Here is a 23,426-nt window from a genome sequence, read left to right on the forward strand (position 1 = left end):
AATTAATTTACTTGCGCCAAAAAATATTTTCTTTTCCTTTAGAGTTTAACCACTTGCGCTAAGACTAAACTTCACGGTTGCGGTGCCGTGCGCTACAATATAACAAGCGGTAAAGTGTCTCATTTACGCCGCTCCGCATCTGCGAGTGCAATCCAGAGCTGTAACTCGAGAAATAAACAATCTCGTTGTTAGGCGACGTGTGCACCACGTTATTTTCATTTTTGCGATAAATGCTTATCGACGTGGTGTTCACATCGCTCACGGTTTGAGACAAAAGCATCTCGACGTGCGTGGCACGTCTTTTTAGCGCAAGTCGTTAAAGAAATTTTAAACGATATTCATTTTATGAACTCTTGATAACGTGACCTTCGAACTTCGACACCGGTTTCGAGCTTTGGCAACAGATATATCAGACATGCACAGCTGTTTCCCTCTATGATGGAACGGAGCCACGTCTGTTGCAGAGAGGTTTTCCTTCTTTACAATACATATTCTTTGATTCTAACCTCCATGGTACCGTATACCAGGATTAAACCCATTTTGTTTTATACGAGAACAGGTACTTTCTTTAGTTCATGCACTGCACCATGCGATTCTCGAAAATACTGGAAATCAAAAGTTGAGGGAAAGTTGCTTTGCCTTTCTAAAAGACAATCAAATTGGAGCTGCGAAAATTGGCTCTATGCCAGCTACCCGAATGACGCTCACGTGATACATAATTCGCCAAAAAAGTTCTCTCTTCCGACGTCGGCGCAAAAATCGCTTTTTTTGGCGGGATCGTTGTATGAACTTCCCTGACTTTTCCAGATTTTGACAAAAATACTTAAATTCCCTGACTTTTCCCTGAATATTTTGGTCAATTTTCGAATTCCCTGACTTTTCCCGGTTTTCCAGGTAGCGTGGCAACCCTGTTGTTTTAGATTGAATGAAATTAAGCTTAATTTTGCTATTAATTAGCTTTTTATTAATTTAATTATATGTTTCTAATTAATTATAAGTTGAGATATATCCAAGTATATTACACAAACTTTTGCATTCCAATTTTTGGTTAAACAAAATAAGCTCTTATTTATTGAGGGGCCTGATTGATTATATTAATTTGCAGTACTGTTTATTTAATTCTTTTCTTCTAGATACATTTTAGAAAAAAACTTAGCATAATAATTTATTTACAATTCATACGTCAGTGTTCAAACGAATAGTAATGTTGTTATAATAGATTTCATGATAAGCTGTTTTTTAATTTAACTATTAATTTCTGCAAATATTTACATGATTACTTTAATTAACAAAAACTATTTCTAGCACACTTTGATAAAGAATAATCTTTTGCATGCCAGTGAACTAATAAAATTTTCCAGTCTAGTTCACAGACATCTTGACTATTATTGATGTAATATATAAAAAATATAATTGGTATGCTTTACAATTATTTGATTTATAAAATTATTGTAATACTCTTTCCTCTAATATTGTAGTACTTAATGAAAGATGTTTGTAATGCTAATATGTATGTTTACCAATACCTTTTATTTTCTTCGTTAGCTCTCTCATTTATTACTGTTATTTAAGTAATTAGCCTGCTTGTTAGCTATTCTTTATTTATTCTTGTGATTGTGATATGTAATTTTATTTCATTATTTTTATTTTCCTCTTGGCTACAATTGGCTTCAAAAAGTAAAATTGTAATCCTGGTGCCAAGGGGGGGGAATTTTGATTCGTGCAGTTGGACTATACCAGGACGAGGAGGGATTTTCATTCACACAGTTGGAGTACACCCTAAAACCTGAGCTAATAATGATGATATATTCAAGATTAAACAAATAATTCAAATCACTATTTTATTACAATAAAATACTTAATATTGTTTTAATGATTACCCTCCATATTTCTTTTACGAAAAAAGAATTAACATGATTTAATAACTATAAATTCTACATTAATTTATACAAAAAGGATATCTTGCTGGTGATTCTCGTACTGCATCAATGAATGTGGAGGTCCTAGACACTAAAAAGTAAGAATGAAAATATTTCATTACAACAGATTAATTTCTTATAAACTTTTAGATATTTAAAATCAAACACTTTTTTGGTTAATTTTTAATGTCAACACATTTTATACAGATACTCAGAAAAGTTGAAAATTTGTTACACAATTCCATTTCATATATACTGACATTGAATATCCCAGTGAGCTATGTTATTTTTTCCTTAGTATATCTGACGCATTAGAATGCAATTTTACTATTAATTGAACTCCACTAGCTATACCATTTTACAGTACTAAAGTCTACAATTTTGCACCTGACTTTTTGTTTTATTATTGAAGTGAAATACACACTTCATTTCTGGAAAAGGAATCAGCTCTTAAACATATGACACATTGAGTATGAGCAAAATTTTTTGTTGTCATATATAGCTTATAGAACTGCTGATCTTAGAAACTTTTTGCTTGTGTTTATTAGCTGGTGGCAGAACAGATAGCACATCCAGCATTCTGTCTAGCAAAAGGAACTAGTACAAGTGTTTCATTAAATCAGGGAGAAAAAGTGATATTCTAAAAGGAGCAAGTCCTTCTTCATTTTTGCAAGAGTATGATCAAGAGTAAATTGCAGCAGCAGAAGTATTATAAAGAATATGTATGAAGTATTATGAAGGATATATAGAAATAACGCTCTATGAGAACACATATGGCAATATTAGTTTCCAAGTTTCCATTAACAGCAAGAGTGAGAGAGTTTGAAGACACGACCTTAAAAAATTAAAAGATGAGGATCTGACAGAAACCAATGAAAGTAACAAGATTATTATGGAAGAACTGGTAAAAACATGCTGCTTAATATTCCTAGGATGATATAGGAGAGGCAGACTTTTACCTTGGGATTTGTAGTAAATTTGAATAATTCGATGATACATACCAAAGCAGACAAACTGAATTGTTAACAGTCTACTCACTAAACTCAGTAGACTAAATTGTTGTGTTTCAACCTTGCCTAACAGAATACAACTGTAGTTTCTTAAGTCTAATGGCTACTGGTGATAGAAAACTAGGTTCTTTATATGAACGAGAAATAATATAAGTCTGTTCATAGGTCGGGAAAATCTCCAGAATTCACAGCAAAAGGTTCTGGCAAGTAACTGCAGAGAATCCAGAGCAGTAGGATATTAAAGTGCTGCAATAATTGAACAAAACACTAAACTGAAAGGTTTACTACTGGTACAGAAATCTCCAAACTGCTTTGCAAAAAAGTATTCAATCAAAATGACATGAAAGCCAATACATCAGTCCACATTAAAAGAAAGCTAAAGCTATGGGAGAGAGCTTATATCACACTCCTGTATTCAGTAAATATTACTAACAGATTATCATTTTTTTTTTTTTTTTTTTTACCATCACAGATCTTTCTTCATGGACAGGAAATAGGAAAATATAGAGGTTTTTGTGGATTCCCAGTCTTCTACAAAAAGGCAAATGATTTATGCAGATGAAAGATGGAAAAGTTATAAAATAATAATATACAATTATCAATAAATTGTTATTCAATTTATAAATAACAATTTATTGATTATAGACAGTAAATAGCGGCAGTTTATAGATATTCCATGGAGAATATATCGCAGATTGAGAGCTTAAAAGTATGTTCTACAACAGTGGATTCTCAGCCTTTATTTTTCATGCGTTTCCTAATGATAATTTGTAATTGTAATGTAACCCTAATCTTCCCATTTAGAACCTATGACACACCTTCAACTTCAACTTCAACAAAGACTTTTTGGAACTTAAGTACTGTTGCAGTGTATATTACCATATTATTTTAACACAATAAAGTGAATAATGAATACAGTCAAAAATAAAATAAAATAAAAATTGATCTTTTCAGAGAATGATAATTTTTTAGACTACTTCATTAAAAGGCTCTAATATCCAGTTGTCTTTCTCATTTTGTTTGGGCAAGTAATATTTGAACAACCCTTTGGACATAACAACACAGCAACTTTTAAATTGTTATTACATTTTCTATGACTTCATTTGCACATTAAAGCTCACTTTTCTGACAAGAATTTGTAAAGTGTCTTAAATATTTCTGTTTGATTTTTCTCAATATATGATTTCAAAAAATCTCTTTCTGTAGAATAAACTTGTCCAATGCTTTAGTAATACTCATGAAACTGTTTTGTTATAATAAACTGAGTTTATTTATCTTTGGAAACTATTGAATAATTGCACAAGTCCTTGAAGGCATTCATCACTGTAAAATTTCAAGATGAGTTGAAAGGGGTGGCCTCCCAAAGCGTGTTGGGTGCAGATGCGAAATCAGAGCTATTATCCATAAGCTGTTTTTATTCTGTGCTAAGATTTTCTATTTCATCATTTATTAATTTTTGTATTTTGCTTACACACTGGTCCACATACACACATACACACTGGTTTGAATGTACAATTTAAAGAAAGACAGCTATGTAATTAAATTGATGATTCACTTGATACTGAAAGTACAGTTAGCTTAAATCATTGCACATGATACGCTGTAACATAGAAGAGAGTGAGTGGTTATACACAATGCCTAGGAAGTCGAAAGTAAACACACGGCAAAGGAAAAGGTTCCTGGGCCCGAACGCTATCCCTATATACTGAAATTTTTGTTGCATAACATTGAAAAGCATTTTTTATGTGCCAAAATAAGTTCTTAAGTACAATAAGCAATTTGAATGTAGAATGAAAGCAATTAATTTAGAGGAACAATAACATAGTGCATGTAATATTTGATACGTAAGCATTCAGGTAATATGACAGGTATATGCGAGGCTAATTACATCTTTTTACACTGCTTGGATACACTTCGGTTGACAGCAGTTGAAAACAAAGAAAATTGCTTTTCCTTTTATCCAATGTCAAATTTTAATTTTTATCAACATTCATTACAACATTTTGTTATTTTCTGCTGTTACTCGTAATTTTTTCGCAACCCCTGACTAGACCCTCATGTATCCTAGGATTATGTACATCTACCACTGGTTCTGAGAACAATATAAAGCAATTCTTTTGCTGAAAACAACACATTTTTGACCCAACAGCATCAAAGAAATCAAAACAAATGATAACACTAAACATGGATTATGATTTCACTGATAGCATAAATAGAAGACCAGGATGCTCTTTCTACTACATTGATAATTTTGTAAGTAATCTGGTAGCTATTTTTGAATTAATGCAACTTTGGAATTCATTTTTCTTTTTATTTACATTCTAGTTTCTAATTATCCTCCTCCACCATTACTGTTTTGGCTTTAACGTTATTACAAGAGGTAAAAGACTTTTTGGAACCAAATGGTAAAACATATGTTGAAGTTAGTGATGACGTTTAGTTGAAGGATTTAGCTTTTGTTGCTGATATAACAAGTCATCTAAATGAATTGAACTTACAATTACAAGGAAAAAAAACAACAGAACTGATTGGATTTATTAATACTTTCAAAAACAAGTTAAAGCTAACATCTTCCCAGTTGATGAAGAATGAACAAAGCTATTTCCGATGAGTTGTTTAAAAACAGAATTACATTAAACAAAGAGTAATATTATGATGAAATAATAACTTCACTCCAAATTTGAGAGACATTTTCAAGAATTTACTAGACTAGAACCAATTGCTACATTCATGTGTTACCCATTTGGCAATGCTGACGTGGAAGAAATAACTGAAACTATAAATTATATGTTCTCTTTATCTCTTTAGAAAATGAAGTTTTTCTCCTTCAAAATAACATAATTTTAAAAGAACAGAGTTCAGAACCTAAGATTAACTTTTGGACTCTAATGGATGAAGTAAAGTATTTTAATTTAAGGGGAAAAATGCATTTTATTTAACATTGTTGTTTGACTCTACCTACCTGTGTGTGAATCAGCATTTTCAATGATTAATATAATTAACACAACATATCGTTCCCATCTCACAGATGACAAGATTAGCAGTTAGTAATTATATACAGAGATATTCAAGATTGGTATACAGTATGCAGACTAAGTCTTCTACTAACTACGAGAACTTTTGCAAATAGCATTATTTCCCAATTTTGTCATGAAATAAAAGAACGATGGGTGACAGTGAATGGATCATAAGAAAATATAATTCTGATACCAGATCAGATAGCGAATCTGAATTTTCTATAAATGATTCTGGTAATTCTGAAAGTTCTTTTTTGGAATTCTTTAGTGATGATGAGGAAATGGAAAGTTCAGATGATTTAATTTAGGTTCAGAACTTTCAAGAAAAGAAAAGATACTAATAATCCTCCTCCACTACTGCCATGATTTTCTTTCACAGTGAATTCTTTTACATTTATCTCTTGTAAAGTGCTCTTTTCTAGTTCCACAGTTTTGTGAGAAAAAAAGCCAGCATTAAGTAAAAATGCTTTAACTTCACAGTAATTAAAAATTATCTTAAATTCATAAATGGAATACTTGCAACAGTATTGTCTGCTGATTTGAATTCATATAATTGATTAGAATACAAAATTGTTTATAAAAAATATGCTCATTTTTGGTCACAGTATGGCAGGAAAATGAAGCAGTTAAGTGGTTAATATTAAGTTGCGATAAATATTGTAGGCCCTTTTTTTTTAGCTCACCACACCTATGCCACTAGGTAGACGGCAACAACTTTAAAAAAAATTAGAACAGCCCATACCCCGGAAAAGTCTGCCCAACCCAGTTATATATTAGATATATCATATAATATATTCTTAAAATGAAATTCATCTAGGTAAAACAAAATGTTAAGAACATAAAATGAAATCAACATATTATGCTGCATTAAGTTACAGTTAAGTTTATGCTCTGTATTTGTAAGATGAATCACCAGTCTGTTGAAAGTTATATCAGCTGCATTTCATGATACAAAACAGTACACGTGCTATATACACATTCGGAATATTAAACATCAAAATACATCTGCAGTTTTTTACAAAAATTCATTTTTTCTGCAAATTTTACAGTAATTAATGGTACCAGAGACTAATACCTGCTTATGTTTCACATATTCATGATACAGCTAACTATTTCAACATTCTACATGATGCTGTTTGCATGTTTTTCACTTACAAATCTCTAAACATTTTAATGCACCCTTAAACCCTCTACAAAAATCTACAAATAAGTGTAATTACATCACAATTACATTCAACAAAAAGTCAAGAATACTGTGACACAAATAATCCAATGAATTTATGAAATCAGATTTATTCTTCTCATTTGACCCTTTAATGATATAAAATAATACTTACATAAAACAAGATGAGTTATGACACAGGCAAATATGAAGACACAGAGAAGAGCTAAAGAAAGTATAAATAAATAAAAGTAGCGGTAGTTTCTCTTTCCTACACAATTTCCTACCCAAGGGCAGTGATGATCAAAACGTTCTGGAAAGAGAAAATACTTAAACTAATATGCAGAAGTTTAGAACAGAATTAATATTTTATATATTTCAAAATTAACTTCTTAAAAATACCATATCACATAGAAGGGAAAATTTAGGGGGAGATAAAGACTTTATTTAGTAACTCATTACAGTACAAAGTCTTTAACCCGCACTCGTCGGGACTTCGGCAATTCCGGATTAGGGATTTTTCCGGATTATAGATCATCAGTTTAAATCTGGTAAGATGGCATGCAAAAATTATAAAATTAAAAATATGAAACCTTAATTTATGAAATAAACAGTAATTATGATCTAAAGGGTATTAAAATTTACAAAAAAAAAAAAAAAAAAAAGCTTAATATTTATTTGTTTACTTTATTAAACATTTCTTTCAATATAAGTTGTTTAAGTTGCTTCATTTTTTGTGCTAATACTTTTTCCTTAATTCTTTAAACAGACATAATTTCTTGTTCAGTTACAAAGTTCCGCTGTTCAAGTCCTGTAATTGCAGTGCCGAGAATACCGACTAACTTGTCAATCGAAATTTTTTTGTTTTCACTAACCTCTACGTCACTTTCTTCATGCCTTTATCCATTTTTTGCAGCAATTCCACTTTTTGTTTGATGGACATTGAAACATGCTTTCACTTTCTAGATCCTTTGGCAGCTCCAGAATCAGAAACTCTTTTTGACATAATAAAAAGTTCAAGCTTACTTTTTATAAAATTGCTCTAACAGTCTGCAAAAAATAAAAGCCGGATCCAATCAGAAATTAAGGAACAACGCAATCTGCAACATTAACGGAAATAGATAATTTTAGCCTAGCCTATACCGTCCATTATACATTAAACGCTCATGCGTAAACATATTATGCACATGCGTAAATGCTATGCATGCGCAGAAAGTTTGTAGCTTTGAGGTCCGGATTATAGATCATTCCGGATTAAAGGCTTTGTACTGTATATATTTACCTAGTGCAATCATGTAGTAAATGTGAAAACAGTAACCATGCTCAGTGTCTCACATCCAAAAACATTTCTCTCAATTTAAACATAATAAATAAAAAAGTTATGCTATAAAGAAAATAAAGAAATAATTTTATTTTATAATTATAAATACAAATGCTACTTGCATCTAATTTATATAATTTTCACCAATAGCATGTTAATGCTCCCCATAAATATTTTTTCTTCCGCCCCTTTCTTTTTTTGAATACCAATTTCTCATCCATTATTATAAATTTTCGAAAGTTACAAGTCTTTTGACAAATTTATCAAAAAATACCATATAGGTATCAATTTGTTTATACCTCTCTTACTTTCATTACCATGAATATTGTGAAAGCAAATACATCTCATCAAAAACAGCAATTTTGTGCGAGATATCCTTTTCAAAAACATTTTGATTCCTGTTCCATCTGGCGGCATACAGATCCTCTAGACTGACATGCAATGATTTACAAGTTCTGCATATGTATAAAAACCTGAGCAATTCATTTCTAAATTATCAGTCATTTTTGTGCCTCTTTCATGGTTGACACTATCTTGAAATAATTCACTATAAATATTATAAATATTAGTGGAGTCTATCATTTGTGCGAGAATGACATATACAAGGAAATCATTTTCAAAAAAACTTTTTTTAGAAATAATCCAGTTTTCGCCTACTTTAACTCTCTAACTAACATGAGTTTTTGGATCTGTCATGAAGAGCTGTATTCAAAGACACTTTCTTAGTTAAATTTGATTATTTACTTACTTTACGCTCTATTTTCATAAACTTACATTTATTAAGATAATATTTATATTATTAAAGAGAGTAAGAAAGCAAAATATCATAAATTGTATGCTAATATATAACAAATGACAAAAAATCTCATGACCGGATAAAGCCGGCCAAACGCTCAGAGGGTTAAACAACATGACCTGCAATTACACTTTTAGAAATTTTAGCCTGGTATGAACAAAGGTACATAACGAAAGCAAACAGCTTCGATATCTCATACCCAGGGTGAATGCTCATCATTTAACTTCTGAACACATGATGATTCTATAGCTAAATATATTTTATAGAAGGTTATGAGATACAATATAATATATATAATATATATAATAATTTCATTGGCATTTCAAGAGATATTTGAAACCAATAATTTTTTGTTATGAGTGTGAAACTATTGTGTAGATGATAACTGGAAGAAAAATCACAACTGGCTTGACGGTTAAAACATCATTTTAAATTTTGAACAGGAACAATCCTTTAGAAATACATTTTTGCTTAACTGGTACAACACTAGGGACACTAAATGCACCGCACAATTTCTATACATGCAGCTTACATTTTAGATAATAGAAAAAGAAGCTTAGCAAAGATACATGGAAAAAGAAGCAGCAAAAATATAACATAGTAAGTAGCTAGCACTATTTGTAATCTCAAAACACTTTCTTTTAATCCTGAGTAGTAAATGGGCAAAAGCCTACTGCAATGCAGATGCTTTGAAGAGGGTTGTGCTTTAACTGAAAATCAGAAATTTAAAGCTCTGTTGTCAATTAATTCCGAGTTTAATTTGTTAATAAATTTCCATTATATTCTTATATTTTACATACACATATATAAAGTGTCTCAAAACTACATGTGCCGATCTTGACGGAAGGTAGAATACAACAATATGAACCACATGCGTATAGGAAAGCAAGGCTGAAAGCAGGTGGTGTTGTATACCAGTGCTCCAGGAATCCTTATTTCTGGAATTTTCTCATTAAAGCTTACAATATCATGTGCAGAACATGCATGATTTTACAAACCCTGAATTGAAGGCAGGAATTTTGTGTCTTAAGGTTAGCTTATGATAATGGGCAAACCTGCTGATATCCATTAAACTCTTAGTATCTTCGAAAATGCTTAACAAACCATGCATCACTATGAAAAGTCAGAGCCTCTTGTTAAAGTGTATTTTATGTCTGCTAGTTGTTTCATCTAATAAAGTAGTTTACAATACTTTCTGAATTGTGTTTTCCTATGTCGGTATCCCTTCCATCTACTGCAGAGAAAAAAATGCAAGTTCTTTCTATGGTACATAGTGATAACATCTATAAACGCAACGTATTAATTTTATTTTAAAATGTATTTTCCCGATTGGCAACAACAGTTTTTTTTTTTTTTTTCAGAACGATAATATTTTTGAACTGTAAGTTTTTGAGCAGTAATGTTGACGGTAATGTTTCTGAATAAAGCAAGTATTTAACAATTTATGTTTGACGGAATGTGTTTTTAATAAAGGAACTAATTAAATGCTAACATTTCAGAAGTGGGATAAACTAGAATTATTATCTAGATTTAACAACGTATTGCCTTAACGTACACTAAGCCTAAACTGAATGCGGAAGCTCGCCAAAACTGAAAGTAGAAAGGTACATGAATTTATAAACTGTTTATGTTATGTCTAAGTATTAAACGGAAAGAACTTAAGTATAATTATTGTATTAGTATTTGAAAATTGAAGTCTAAGATGGCTTATTTGGCAAGAGGCAAAAAATGTGATTTAAAAGAACTTGCTTTGGAACTTGATGTAGATGTCCCTTCTGATATTAAAATTGTAGGCTTAAGAGATATGATTTTGAATAGTAAGAATTATAACAAAGACTTTACTAAACAAATGCTAGATAGAATTATAAATGATCGTTTAGACAGGGAAAAGTTAGAAATTTTAGAAAAAGATAAGCAAAGAGCATTTGAAATGCAAATTATAGAAAGAGATAAGCAAAGAACTTTTGAACTTGAAAAATTGAAAATAGAAGCGGAAATCAGAAGTAGTAATGTAAATGATTCTGTTTTTTCTAATGTTAGTAGAAGTAATATTTGTGATATGAGTAAATTAATGCATAAGTATGATTTGAATGAAGGTGATATAAGTTTTTATTTAGTTTTATTTGAGAGACAGGCATGACGTATTGGGTTAGAAGAACAAAACTGGGTTTCTCAGCTGTTGGGTCTATTGCCTTATGAAATAACTCAATTAATTGCCTGTGAATCAGAAGAGAAAGCTAACGACTATAAGCACGTTAAACAACTGCTACTGAGAAAATTTAAGTTAAGCCCTGAACAGTTTCGGCAAAAGTTCGTTGATCATATTAAAACGTTGCGTAATACGTGGAAGGACTTCACGTTTGAATTAAAAAATTATTTTGAAGAGTGGCTTGCTGGATTAAATGTACCAGATTTTGACTCTTTAAAACAACTTATTATTACTGATCAATTAAAGAACAGGGTCCCTGCTGCTCTCCGAGACCATTTCATTGATGATTGGTCTAAATTCATTAATCCTGAAGAGTTGGCTGAAAAACTAGATGAATATGAAAATATTCGGGCAGGGATAAAAGTACTTCAAGTAGAAAATAAAACTTTTAGGCATAATTTTAAGCCCAAATCTGGTTCTAAATTTTATGAAGGATCCTATAATCAGTATTCAAGACAAAGAAATGTTAAAGATTCCATGCAGACAGATGGTAATTCCAAAGTGGATTTTAAAAACAGTTTTGATAATAAATACAATCTGAGAGATAAATTTTATAAAACAGACGAAAGGAAAAGGGAATATAATTCTGGCATCCGCAATGAAAAGGGTGAGCGGAAATGCTTCAATTGTAATGATTATGGACATATAGCGACGGATTGTCCTCAGCCTAAAAAAGAAATTATTTGCAGGAAATGTAATGAAAAGGGTCATACTTTTAAAAAGTGTACGTCTAAGAATCCAGACTTGACAAATGTTAAAAATTATTTATCCGTGGACCAGAATTCAGGTGTTTCACCAGCTGTATATTTGAAGCATGCTCGCATCAATAATGGAGAAGAAATTACTGCAATCAGAGATACGGGTTCTAGTTCGTGTTTATTGAAACTGTCTGTGGCTAAGAGACTGAATCTTATTATAAAACCTGATGTGGAGGAATTGTTTCGCTTTGGGAACCAGAATAAACCAGCCGCTAGAACATTGGGAAAAGTAACTGTTAACTTAGAGATTGATAATGTGGAAGGAAAGGACATTACAGTTCTAATTGTAGGAGATGAAATGCAACCATGCGACTTATTAGTTGGTCGAACATGGATTGATTTACCGCATATTGCATACACCAAGATAGGTAATACCTTGCACATACGCTATGCTAATGACGGCCGATTTTCACAGTTGCAAAATGATAGCAACACTCCGCGAATTAAACTGAAGGCTTCCCGAGAAACTCAAATCGAAAGTAATACGGTTAATTTCGTGAAAGTTAAAACTGATGAAATAAATAACGGTTATGTTTTAATAAGTGGATCGGAAGATGAGTTGGGCTCATTATTGGATGTAATACAGGGAGAAACAATGATACCAGTCACTAACTACAGCGATCGAAAACTAATTTTGAAAGAGAATCAATGTATCGGTAGAGCGGAAGTAGCAGAATTAGTTGAACCAAGTTCAGATCAGAAAACTGAAAATTCAAGTCAAAAGGAAATACTTACAATAAATGAAATTAAGAAGTTTAGGAGACCGATTACTTTAGAAGAAATTAAAGTTAATAATAATACTACACCAGAAAGAAAACAGGAAGTTTTACATTTGATAAATGAGTATCGAGATTGTTTTGCATTAAATATGGAGGAATTAGGGTGTACAAACTTAACAAAAATGGATATTAAAGAAATTAAAGGGAGTAAGCCTATTTGCATGAAGTCGTATAAAACCAATGCCGAAGAGCGTGCTTCTATAAAGAAGATAATAAATAAATGGAAGAAATATGGAATTGTTACTGAAATAAGATCTCCGTATGCTAGTCCAGTTTTACTTGTAAGGGAAAAAACAGGTGAATAACGATTAGTGATAGATTATAGAAAGTTGAATTCGCAAACTGTTAAAGATAGATTTCCACTCCCTAGGATAGATGATCTTCTTGAAAGTGAGTGTAAAGTTTTCACTACATTGGACTTAGCTCATGGATATTTACAGATTCCTTTAACTGAAGAAGCGAAACTAAAAACAGCTTTCATCACTCCATATGATACTGGTCAATTTGAACGTATGATCTTTGGGTTAGCCAATGCTCCTGCAGAATTTCAGAGACTTATGAATAAAGTTTTAGGTACATTGCTTAATAAAGAAGTATTGTGCTATTTGGACGACATATTAATTCCGGCTAAATCTTTGGAAGAAATGATGGAAAAACTTAGAAAAGTGCTTGATAGATTGAGAGAAGCAATGCTGACATTGAAACTGACAAAATGCGAATTTGGAAAAAATAAAGTTGAATATTTGGGATTTCTAATAAAATCAAATGGTATGCAACCTGGACCAAGAAAAGTACAAGCCATATTAAACTTTCCTAAACCAACCAATGAACATGAAATTAAACAATTTTTAGGTCTTACAAGTTTCTTTAGAAGGTTTGTACCGAAATACGCAGAGAAAGCTGAGCCGCTAACGAGACTGACGAGGAAGGATGAAACATTTCGTTGGAACGAAGATCAGCAAGAAGCATTCAGTACATTAAAGGATCATTTAACTAATGAACCAATACTAGCATTATATAATCCCGAAGCAGAGACTGAAGTGCACACAGACGCGAGCAACAAAGGGCTGGCAGGAATGCTGTTGCAAAAAGGTGAAGATAGAAAGTGGCATTTAGTTTATCGTGTAAGTAAAGGGACAACAGAAACAGAAAAGAATTATCATTCAAGCAAATTAGAATTAATGGCTATAGTTTGGACTTTGACACGACTTCGACAATTTTTAATTGGAATCTGATTTACGGTAATTACAGACTGCCAAGCTTTAGTTTATTTAAACGCGAAGAAAACTTTATTCAAATCCTCAGATAGCAAGGTGGAGTAATCTGATCCAGGAATACAATCTTGAAATAAAGCACAGGCAAGGCAAAAGAATGAGTCACATAGATGCATTGAGCCGATCGCCAGTTGATCAGCCAGAAGAAACTTTAGACTCTATAATTGAAAACAACTTGGAAGTTTGTTTAACGCTAACGATAGGTGAACAAATTCTTATGATTCAGCATTCAGATCCAGAATTATGCAAATTAATAGACATTTTAAAGAAAAAGATAAATGATAGAACGAAGGCAGAGAAATATGTAACTGAAAATTACGTCTTGAAGAATAATCGATTGTTTCGTAAAGTGAAAGATTAGGAAAAGGAGAAATTGTTATACGTCATACCTAAATCGATGAGAAAAGGTATTGTAGTAAAATTTCACGATCTTTTGGGACATTTTTCAGCAGACAGAACTGTTGCCAAAATCAAGGAATCATACTGGTTGAAGGGGATGAAACGATATGTTATGCGTCACATTTCGATGTGTTTCGAATGCCTAGTAAATAAAATGCCTAGTGGTAAGAAACAAGGAGTACTGCATCCAATTAGACCTGGTAGAAGACCTTTTGCAATTATACATATAGATCATTTAGGACCATTCGTAAAAAGTTCAAGAGGAAATACAGAATTATTTGTAATAATTGATAATTTTACGAGATTTACACGCTTATATCCTATGAAAAGTACTGCAACCAAGTATGTTTTAGTTGCATTGAAGAGTTTTGTAGATGATTTTGGGTTACCAGAAAAAATTATCAGCGATAGAGGAACATCTTTCACAGCGAAGGAATTTCGAGAGTACTGTCAAAATAATGGAATCAGTCATACACTCAATTCAACTCAACATCCAAGTGGTAATGGAATGGTGAAAAGAGCAAATCGAACAATTTTGGCTACGATTAAAACGAGTATGGAAAATCCGAATCAGAGAGACTGGGACAAAAAGATTAAGGAATGCAAAAGAAATTTAAACAATATGATAAATAAGACTACAAATAAAACTCCTTTCGAAATGCTTCACGGTTATTCACCAAAATTTAACGACAGATTGATGAGGATGATTACAGATGAAGACGCAGATGAATGGGAGAATCCAGTAATCTTACAGAATGAAGCTAGAAAGAGAATTGAAGATATGCAGATGAAAATGAAAGCAAATTATGACAAGAAGAAAAGTAATTCTTTAACATTCGAACGAGGAGAAATAGTAGTTATGAGAAGAGTACCTAAATCAACTGGAGAATCAACCAAAACACAATAAAAGTATCAAGGACCTTTGGTAGTTACAGAAGTTTTACCAAGTGATACCTATAGAGTGACTCAATTAGAAGAGAAGGTGAAAGGACATTTCTTTAGTACGACAGCTCATGTGAGCCAATTAAAGTCATTGCAGTGTCAAGCTGAATCAGAAGAAGACGATGATGATGGTGATGACATTAGTGTTACTGAGGATAACGATAACAACACGCCGCATATTACTAAAACTAGGACACGGAAAAAGATTAGAAAACGACGGTTAATCTATATGACAGCTAAAGACTTTCGAACTATAAACATTAATATTACAGATTTAATTTTTTTAAATATAAGTTCTTAATGTTTCGAGGTCGTAACTAAGTCAGGATGCCCGAATGTAAACGCCACGTATTAATTTTATTTTAAAATGTATTTTCCCGATTGGCAACAACATTTTTTTTTTTTTTTTTTTCCCGCCAGAACGATAATATTTTTGAACTGTAAGTTTTTTAGCAGTAATGTTGACGGTAATGTTTCTGAATAAAGCAAGTATTTAACAATTAATGTTTGATGGAATGTGTTTTTAATAAAGGAACTAATTAAATGCTAACACATCATTGATACCAAAGCCAGATTTATGTATAAGATACACAAGCTGTAGCTTAGGGCCCCCAATTTCTTGGGAGCCAGCCTAAAAATTAAAATATAGTATAAATAGTATTAAAATATATTATAACAGACTTACAAAGGGCCACACATCTCAAATAGCTTAGGGCCTTATCAAGTCTAAATCTAGCTGTGATTGATACTATTTTAATATTCCATGACATCGTATTTTAATAGCACTAACTGCAATTTTTGAATAAGATGGTATAATAACTTCTGAAAAATTCGAATAGTTTTTTATATTTTATAATTGTAGAATTCAGTACATTTAATACTATTTTGTTTATTGTGTTTTTTTTCTGTGTGAATACGGTTCATAGCAATGTTATTTCTTCTTAAAATTTAAGTACAGAATTTAGACATCCTGTGTAAATGAAATGAGGTTAAGTAACAGTAAAATTAAGGCACATGAATTTTGGTGCCTTCCAATTTCAACATAATGTAAGAAGAAAAACATATAAAATTTTAATTTATGTTATGAATTATAACCAATTAAGAAAGATGCTAATTAATATGCATTAAAATTAAAACATAATGTTTAATATATAAGAAACTTTTGCACTTTAAACTTCTCTCTTCAAAGAAACTTATAAAAATCTTGGTTCTTATAAATGCATAACAATACATAATAGTTATGAAATTTTATAATAGATAAAATAACATTTCATACATAACTGAAAAAAACCCAATTGCAAACTTTCTTGGTACTTTTCCGTTTTGCCGGCGCAAGCGATAAAGTCACCAATAATGGTACAACCAATGCCAAACGGAATATTCTCGCTGGTAACCTTTTACGCCTCATTTTGAAAACAAGTCGCAGCTTTTTCTTATTAGATTGATTGTTTCTTTCAATACTGACATATAATTACATAGTATTTTTATCAGATAGTTCAGTTTTATGTCTAAGACCATTTTCGGTAATTAACTCAATTAGGATGCAATCACAGCGCTTACCTGAAGCCGAAAATATAGAAAAGGTAAAGTCAAGGGTTAAATTCATCCATTCTAATAAGAATGCATTAGCGAAGTAAAGCACTACAGTTTTACATAATTTCTGAGTAAGCTATTCGTACGAATTGAAATATTTCTTGCATTTAAACTTGTGTTCCAAATTAAGATTTAACTTGAAATTAATGTAGATAATTACTGAGAGCATTAGATTTTTCGTAGAGTAGTTTACGTGAGAGGAGATCGCTTGGAGTCACGTAATATGAACCAGCGAATCAGGATGTTGAACCATGAAAGCATAGTAAATGCTTAAATTAATGTCTTTTTACAAATTTATTGTCTTTATTTATTGGCTTTTTATAAAAGTTTAAGCGATATTTAAATGTTTATGCCTTCTTTTTTTAAAAGAATTCTTAGAACTAACATTTTTTAAATATTTTTTATGTGTATACTGTATGTTGTCGCCAATAAAGTCTGCTTGGCGAGATTTGCTCAGGCGAAACGGAAAAGTACCACTTTCTTAATTAAACACAATTCTAATGCATGTTTATGCAATTTAACATTGTATATAATCACTTACCCACACAGTTGTCACATAAACTACAATGAGAGGCTCTGGGAGGGCGAAAAATTTTACATGTAAAGCAGTATTTAAGTTTTACAGGCTGACCATGGATGATTATTTCCTTTGTACGGGGAGGTGGTCTATATGTGGGTGAGCTTGATCCATTTGGAACTTCTATAGAATAAATAAATAAATAGAAACTTTTTATAGAATACATTAATATGCTTTAAAATATTTGTTTTTTATAAATTTACATATCTGGAATTAACAGAGATATTATTTATACATTTTCAAAAACACATAATATAGCTCATATAGCAGAAGCCCATTTAATCCAAACTAATTACAGTAATATTCTTAATAACCTTCAGGAACTGCATTTAATACAATTAAAGGCAGAAACAAATGTTTTCAAACTTTTTTGCCTCAAGTACCCCTTCCATTACTAGAAGTTCACCTGCCCCCTTTCCAAAACTTGAAAACAAATATACATTTATTTAGATTTGGATTATTTTTTGAAATGTTTTATTAACTAATCAAAAGAATGTGCAGAAAATGATGATGAATATCAAAACTTGGATAAAAGCAGTTATTATATATTCATAAACTAAATACTGAAGAGCCAGGAATTCCTCCCCGTCTCTCTGTAATATTTCTATGCAAGCTATAATAATACTTATCTTTTATTACAATCCCATTTATATTTTTTTGTAGTAAAACTCTTTTTCTTTTTACCGACACAATGAAAGCTTATAAATATAATAATACTATAGACAGCCATTCTTACTGATTCCAGATAGATATTAATGACAAATAAAACTGCCAATTCTCGGTGCTTGGTGATATTGCTATTCAACAAAACACAAGGTTTTTATCTTAAAAAAAAATATGTACTGTTTAGCAGAGTAAATGATTTAAAAGTAATATAATATACATACTTCTTATTATATGTTTAATTCATGTTTATTATCTTTAACTGATATAATTCATATAAATGTAAATAAAATTAACTATATCTAAATTAATAATTTTCTTAATAAATATGTTCACCATTATTATAATTAAAAAAGAAGTTTTAATGCTGTCAAACCCTCTGGTAAAGGACACTTTATTTCAATTCTCCATTAATGGACAATTTTTGGATCCTCAAACCTGAGAAATAATACTAATGCATTTCTATTTAGCTGATACTTCTTGATAACAAATGAAAACCTTAGTCTCCTGAATGTCTGCCAATGGAAAAATCTACTACATATGTTACTTTCGTAAATCATTCCCCCCGTTTTTTTTTTTTTTTTTTGTTACAGAACGTATTATTAATTTTGTTATTTAAAAAGGCAATAGTCAACTGAATACTTACTTTCACAACGGGTGGATAAGAAAATACTCTAAAAAAAATACTGAACGTAAATAATGAGAAATATTAGATAACACTACTAGAACTTAATGTTGAATTTAATAAAGCCCAGTATTTTTTCAAATTTTTTCAAGCATTCATATTGAAAATCGTAAATTCAAATGAAATAAAAAATGTTGTGAAAAATGCATCATTTTTCTGTTTACCGTTTTCATGCAACATTACTGAACAAGAAAATTATCATAATATGTAAGTTAAACTTGACCACACATTGAGAATAAGGAATTTCCATTTCTACTGTGCGACACTTAAGTTCTACTAACAATCTAAGTTAAATGCTGTTCTGTCTTCCTTTTAATTCATGTTATATCAGGGCCATCTGGAATTTAGGAATGCAATCTTTTTTACTCTAAATTTTGTTGAAGAATAGCTGCAAAACTTTTACGATTGTACCAACTCTGGAGTTGATCCAGCATCACATATATTTGTTCAGACCTGAAAGTTATGCAAATATACAGCACACAAAAGAAATTTAAATATGGTGGAAATAAAATATGTCTTGAATGAAGATCCTCCTAGTCATCAACAATCTTCAATGATCTAATTAATTGATGTTGAAAAAGGATGTTGATGCAGTCTGAGAATGCTGTGCAATCCTACGTGGTAATTGAACCCTCTTTATAATTGATCAGAGCACAATTTAATCGAGATGTCTTGTTTTAAGATTGGTAACTGTACACATTAGCTAGGCTGCATCTGACCATCACAAGTTTAATGTTGACAATATCAACCTTTTAAGTTTAACATTTTCTCTTTAACTGTAATCACAGTTATAATAAAATTTTGATAATTAATCTGTGAATTATGCATGCTATACGTTAATAGTGGTAATATTTTAAAAAATATTTTTATATGGTATACAAAAGACACACTCAAATAGTTACAAAATAACATAATATGAAAGCAGCTACAGATTTGTAACACTAAAAAGAAAGCACTAAATTACCAATTTGTTTCTCTGTATCAGCTGCTTCATCTTGAGTAGCTCTGGGTATAACACCAGGATCACTAAAGCTGGTGCGCAACAAAGTGGACATTACAAAGAGGAAAAGAACTGCAGCTACAGCAGGTATGGCTGGGCTTATCTCTTCGGTAAGATACTGGCAGCTATTTATGCAATATAAAAAATAAAAAGTACTTATAATACAGTTTAAGATGCTAATAAATATATATGTATATATCTACATGTACGCACAACTTATCGAAGATGATGAAATAAAATTCATCCATTAATTCAATAAACTAACAAATAAAGGTAAATTTTTAAGGTTAAAATCTTCAACACACATTAATAATACTGATTTTTATCATATTTCATACAATTTATTTTTCCTTATAAATTATTCTAATCCACAAGAACTACCATTACAAAGAGAAAAACATCCCATTTTAAGTGCCTTTAGTGGAGCTGTATCCATATTTGAAAATACACATATATAAATTCATTTTTGGTTTTATAAACATCAGCAAATACATACAGCCTTCTTTTGAAGCGGGGGATTTTGATTCTCCTAAGGTCATAAATGCTTCATTTGTTTCATGAACCACTATATTATAATTTTAATGTTATATTTTCTACATGTAATCTTTCCAGATTTAAACAACTGATTTAATATCTGAACAAATCCCAAATCCAGAATTGATGTCCCGATGCATTTGGATCTCACGCTTTGTACTTGATATTTTTTTTAACTAACTGCTAAAAATTGAAACAAATAAAAATAATATATAAAATTTTCTATTATGTTTAATAATGTGAAAATTTTATATATTCTTTTTTACTTTATGTAATTTTTGTTATTTATACATTCTTTAGAAACATAACAGAATTATTATTATAATTTTCTACAACAACAATTATTTTCCGGCATGTTTTTATATGTTATTTTAAATAAATTCCTTATACAATTAAATATGATAATTAATGTATATTTAATAACAATAAAAACAATTTGAATATTAAAAAAGTTTGGTTGAATTATACTGCTACTTTAAGCAAACTGTTGATGAAATTGTATAAAATACTATAACAAATACAAACTTAAGTTGAATTATGTTATTACTTTCAGCAAATTGAAAGTTGCATACAATACTATAACAAATACAATGTACATTACATTCCTTCTATATGTATTCATTAAATAACTATTGTATAGATTTTGAATAAATTACAGTTTACCATAGTCAATTTTGTTTTTGTGCATGCTTATAACACTTAGCAACAAAATACACTTCCTCAACCTCAAAATGCACCAACGTTGTTTTCTCTCACCAAGGCCACAGAAGATAAGGTCCAAATCAAGCACAGTAAAAGCTTGATTATTCGGAAAGCTTGGAAAATGTTGAATTCTGAATAGTTGAGCATATAAAAAATGAAATTCACATTAGATAAACCAAATCAATAAGAAAAAAAATTCCACTCTAAAATTATAAAACCAATCACCTTATTTGTTAACAATTTGAATATTAAAAGCTTCATTTAAAATTATGTAAGGCTTTGAAAAACAGAAAAGCATTTCAATCATAAATGGCAAAATATTTTGATTATAATGAAATCCTGACAAACATGAAAGTTGGTAGAGATGTTGCCGCCAATCATTTTGATAGAAGTTTAAATGAACTACTTAATTAGATAATAATACAGTATAAATTAAAGATATAGCATATAAAAAATTTGCTTATAATAATATTTTATGATACTTTATCATTGTTTATCTGTTTTTAAAGTCATGCATGGTGGTGTTTTTTAATGCTCGGATCGTGTAATTTTGAAAATATTCCATCCACTTCATGCAGCTTCAAATATTAATATTTTTTTAACGAGAGATGAAAATAAAACTTATATCCTTCTTTACAAAAATTAAACTTGCTTATCAGGAATAAATAGAATTTACATTAAACCAACATGAACTACTTATGATTGTATTTTGATAGCATGGTTATCCAAGTAATTTATAATCCTTATTGTATTTTTTCAAAAATTTGACTGTATCAGTGTTTTGGAATTCAGTTCTTTTCCTTAATTTTTTTATCATAGGCATATAACATGGTACCTCTGTGCTAGAAATAAATACTTTATTTCTTTTGTAACAAAATTTCTCATTATTACTATACAGTTTTTGATTTTCTGCATGTAAAAACCTTAATAAATTAGAAATACTTTAAATTAAGAACCAAAAGAAAATTTCAGATGAATATTTGCATAAGAAGAATTTTTGGCCACTGACCGATGGCTTTATATTACATATAGACCGATCAAAAGAAAATTTCAGATGAACATTTGCATATGAAGAATTTTCGTTCACTGATCAATGGCTATATATTACATACAGACCAACCACTTAATAACTGTAAGGCACAGTTATTAAACATAATATACATTTAATTTTTTCTAAAGTTCTGAGTAAATTAAACCTGCATCAAAAATCAGAATAATAACATTAACCCCTTCACAAATTAATAAATCTTTAATTTTTTTTAAAAATTTAGCCTTCAGATTTCACAGATACAAAAAAAAAAAAAAAAAAAAAAAAAAAAATAATGTGTTTCCTATTCTTACTTTAAGCAATTTTTGCTTAAGATTTTCCCATTTTTTCCCACCCTGCTTCTAAAGGTCATTTTTAAACAGTCCTTTGAAAAACATTATATCTATTTGAATACATTTTAAAATCAGTCTTCACAGATTAACTCCTATTTTTAATTTTTAGCCTGCATTAATGCATTTATACGTTTCATTACCCAGAAATAGAACTTTTTTTTTGAATGAGTTTTAAATAAATAAACTTAATAAACTTATCTTTATTCTTCAAATCACTACTAACCGAGCTATTAATTTTATGACTTAACAAATGATCTCCTTTTCTCTTGTTAGAAAATGTAATATGAAACTATATATCACTTTTGAGCATAAATGAAAAAAATATTTTGTATTATAAATACAGAAAACATTCATTCATAAATATATATGTTAAAAGAGGATAGTTAGATGGTTAAGACAAAAAGAATAAACCATAAGATACATAAAGTTACTGAGTGTACAATAAATAGAAGATAAAATCGTATGAGATATTAATGTGGTTTAATTTAGGAGTTAAAATAAAGAAGCTTATAAAATTCTTATAAACCACAAAATGCAAATTCCTATTATGCACAAATTCGAGAAACAATCATTCAACTTATAGATTTTTCTAAGTTCTCAAGCATATAGGATGCTTAACCTTTTGAGGCCAGGGCTTTGGTAGCAGTAAAAGCTACCAAAGGACGGGGAATCTTAAACCGAATGCTTTCCCCCCTTTAAGAAATCA

At 30.3% G+C, this 23,426-nt stretch overlaps 1 protein-coding gene across 5 annotated transcripts in view; it reads right to left on the minus strand.

Annotated features, from left to right (window-relative positions):
• The window catches only part of app (Palmitoyltransferase app), a 66,985-nt gene that overhangs the window by 27,733 nt on the left and 15,826 nt on the right, over nucleotides 1–23,426 (minus strand). For all 5 annotated transcript variants that reach the window (XM_035355865.2, XM_035355843.2, XM_035355851.2 and 2 more), the window contains 4 exons: nucleotides 20,069–20,229; nucleotides 17,721–17,879; nucleotides 7,284–7,421; nucleotides 1,962–2,010 (listed from right to left, as the gene is read on the minus strand). In XM_035355865.2, the coding sequence (XP_035211756.1) occupies nucleotides 1,962–2,010; nucleotides 7,284–7,421; nucleotides 17,721–17,879; nucleotides 20,069–20,229 (507 nt within the window). The remainder of the gene's footprint in view (nucleotides 1–1,961; nucleotides 2,011–7,283; nucleotides 7,422–17,720; nucleotides 17,880–20,068; nucleotides 20,230–23,426) is intronic.

Source organism: Stegodyphus dumicola, chromosome 11 (genome assembly GCF_044657685.1).
Source record: "Stegodyphus dumicola isolate Sdum_Otavi_A_Nest chromosome 11, ASM4465768v1".
NCBI classification, from domain to species: domain Eukaryota; kingdom Metazoa; phylum Arthropoda; class Arachnida; order Araneae; family Eresidae; genus Stegodyphus; species Stegodyphus dumicola.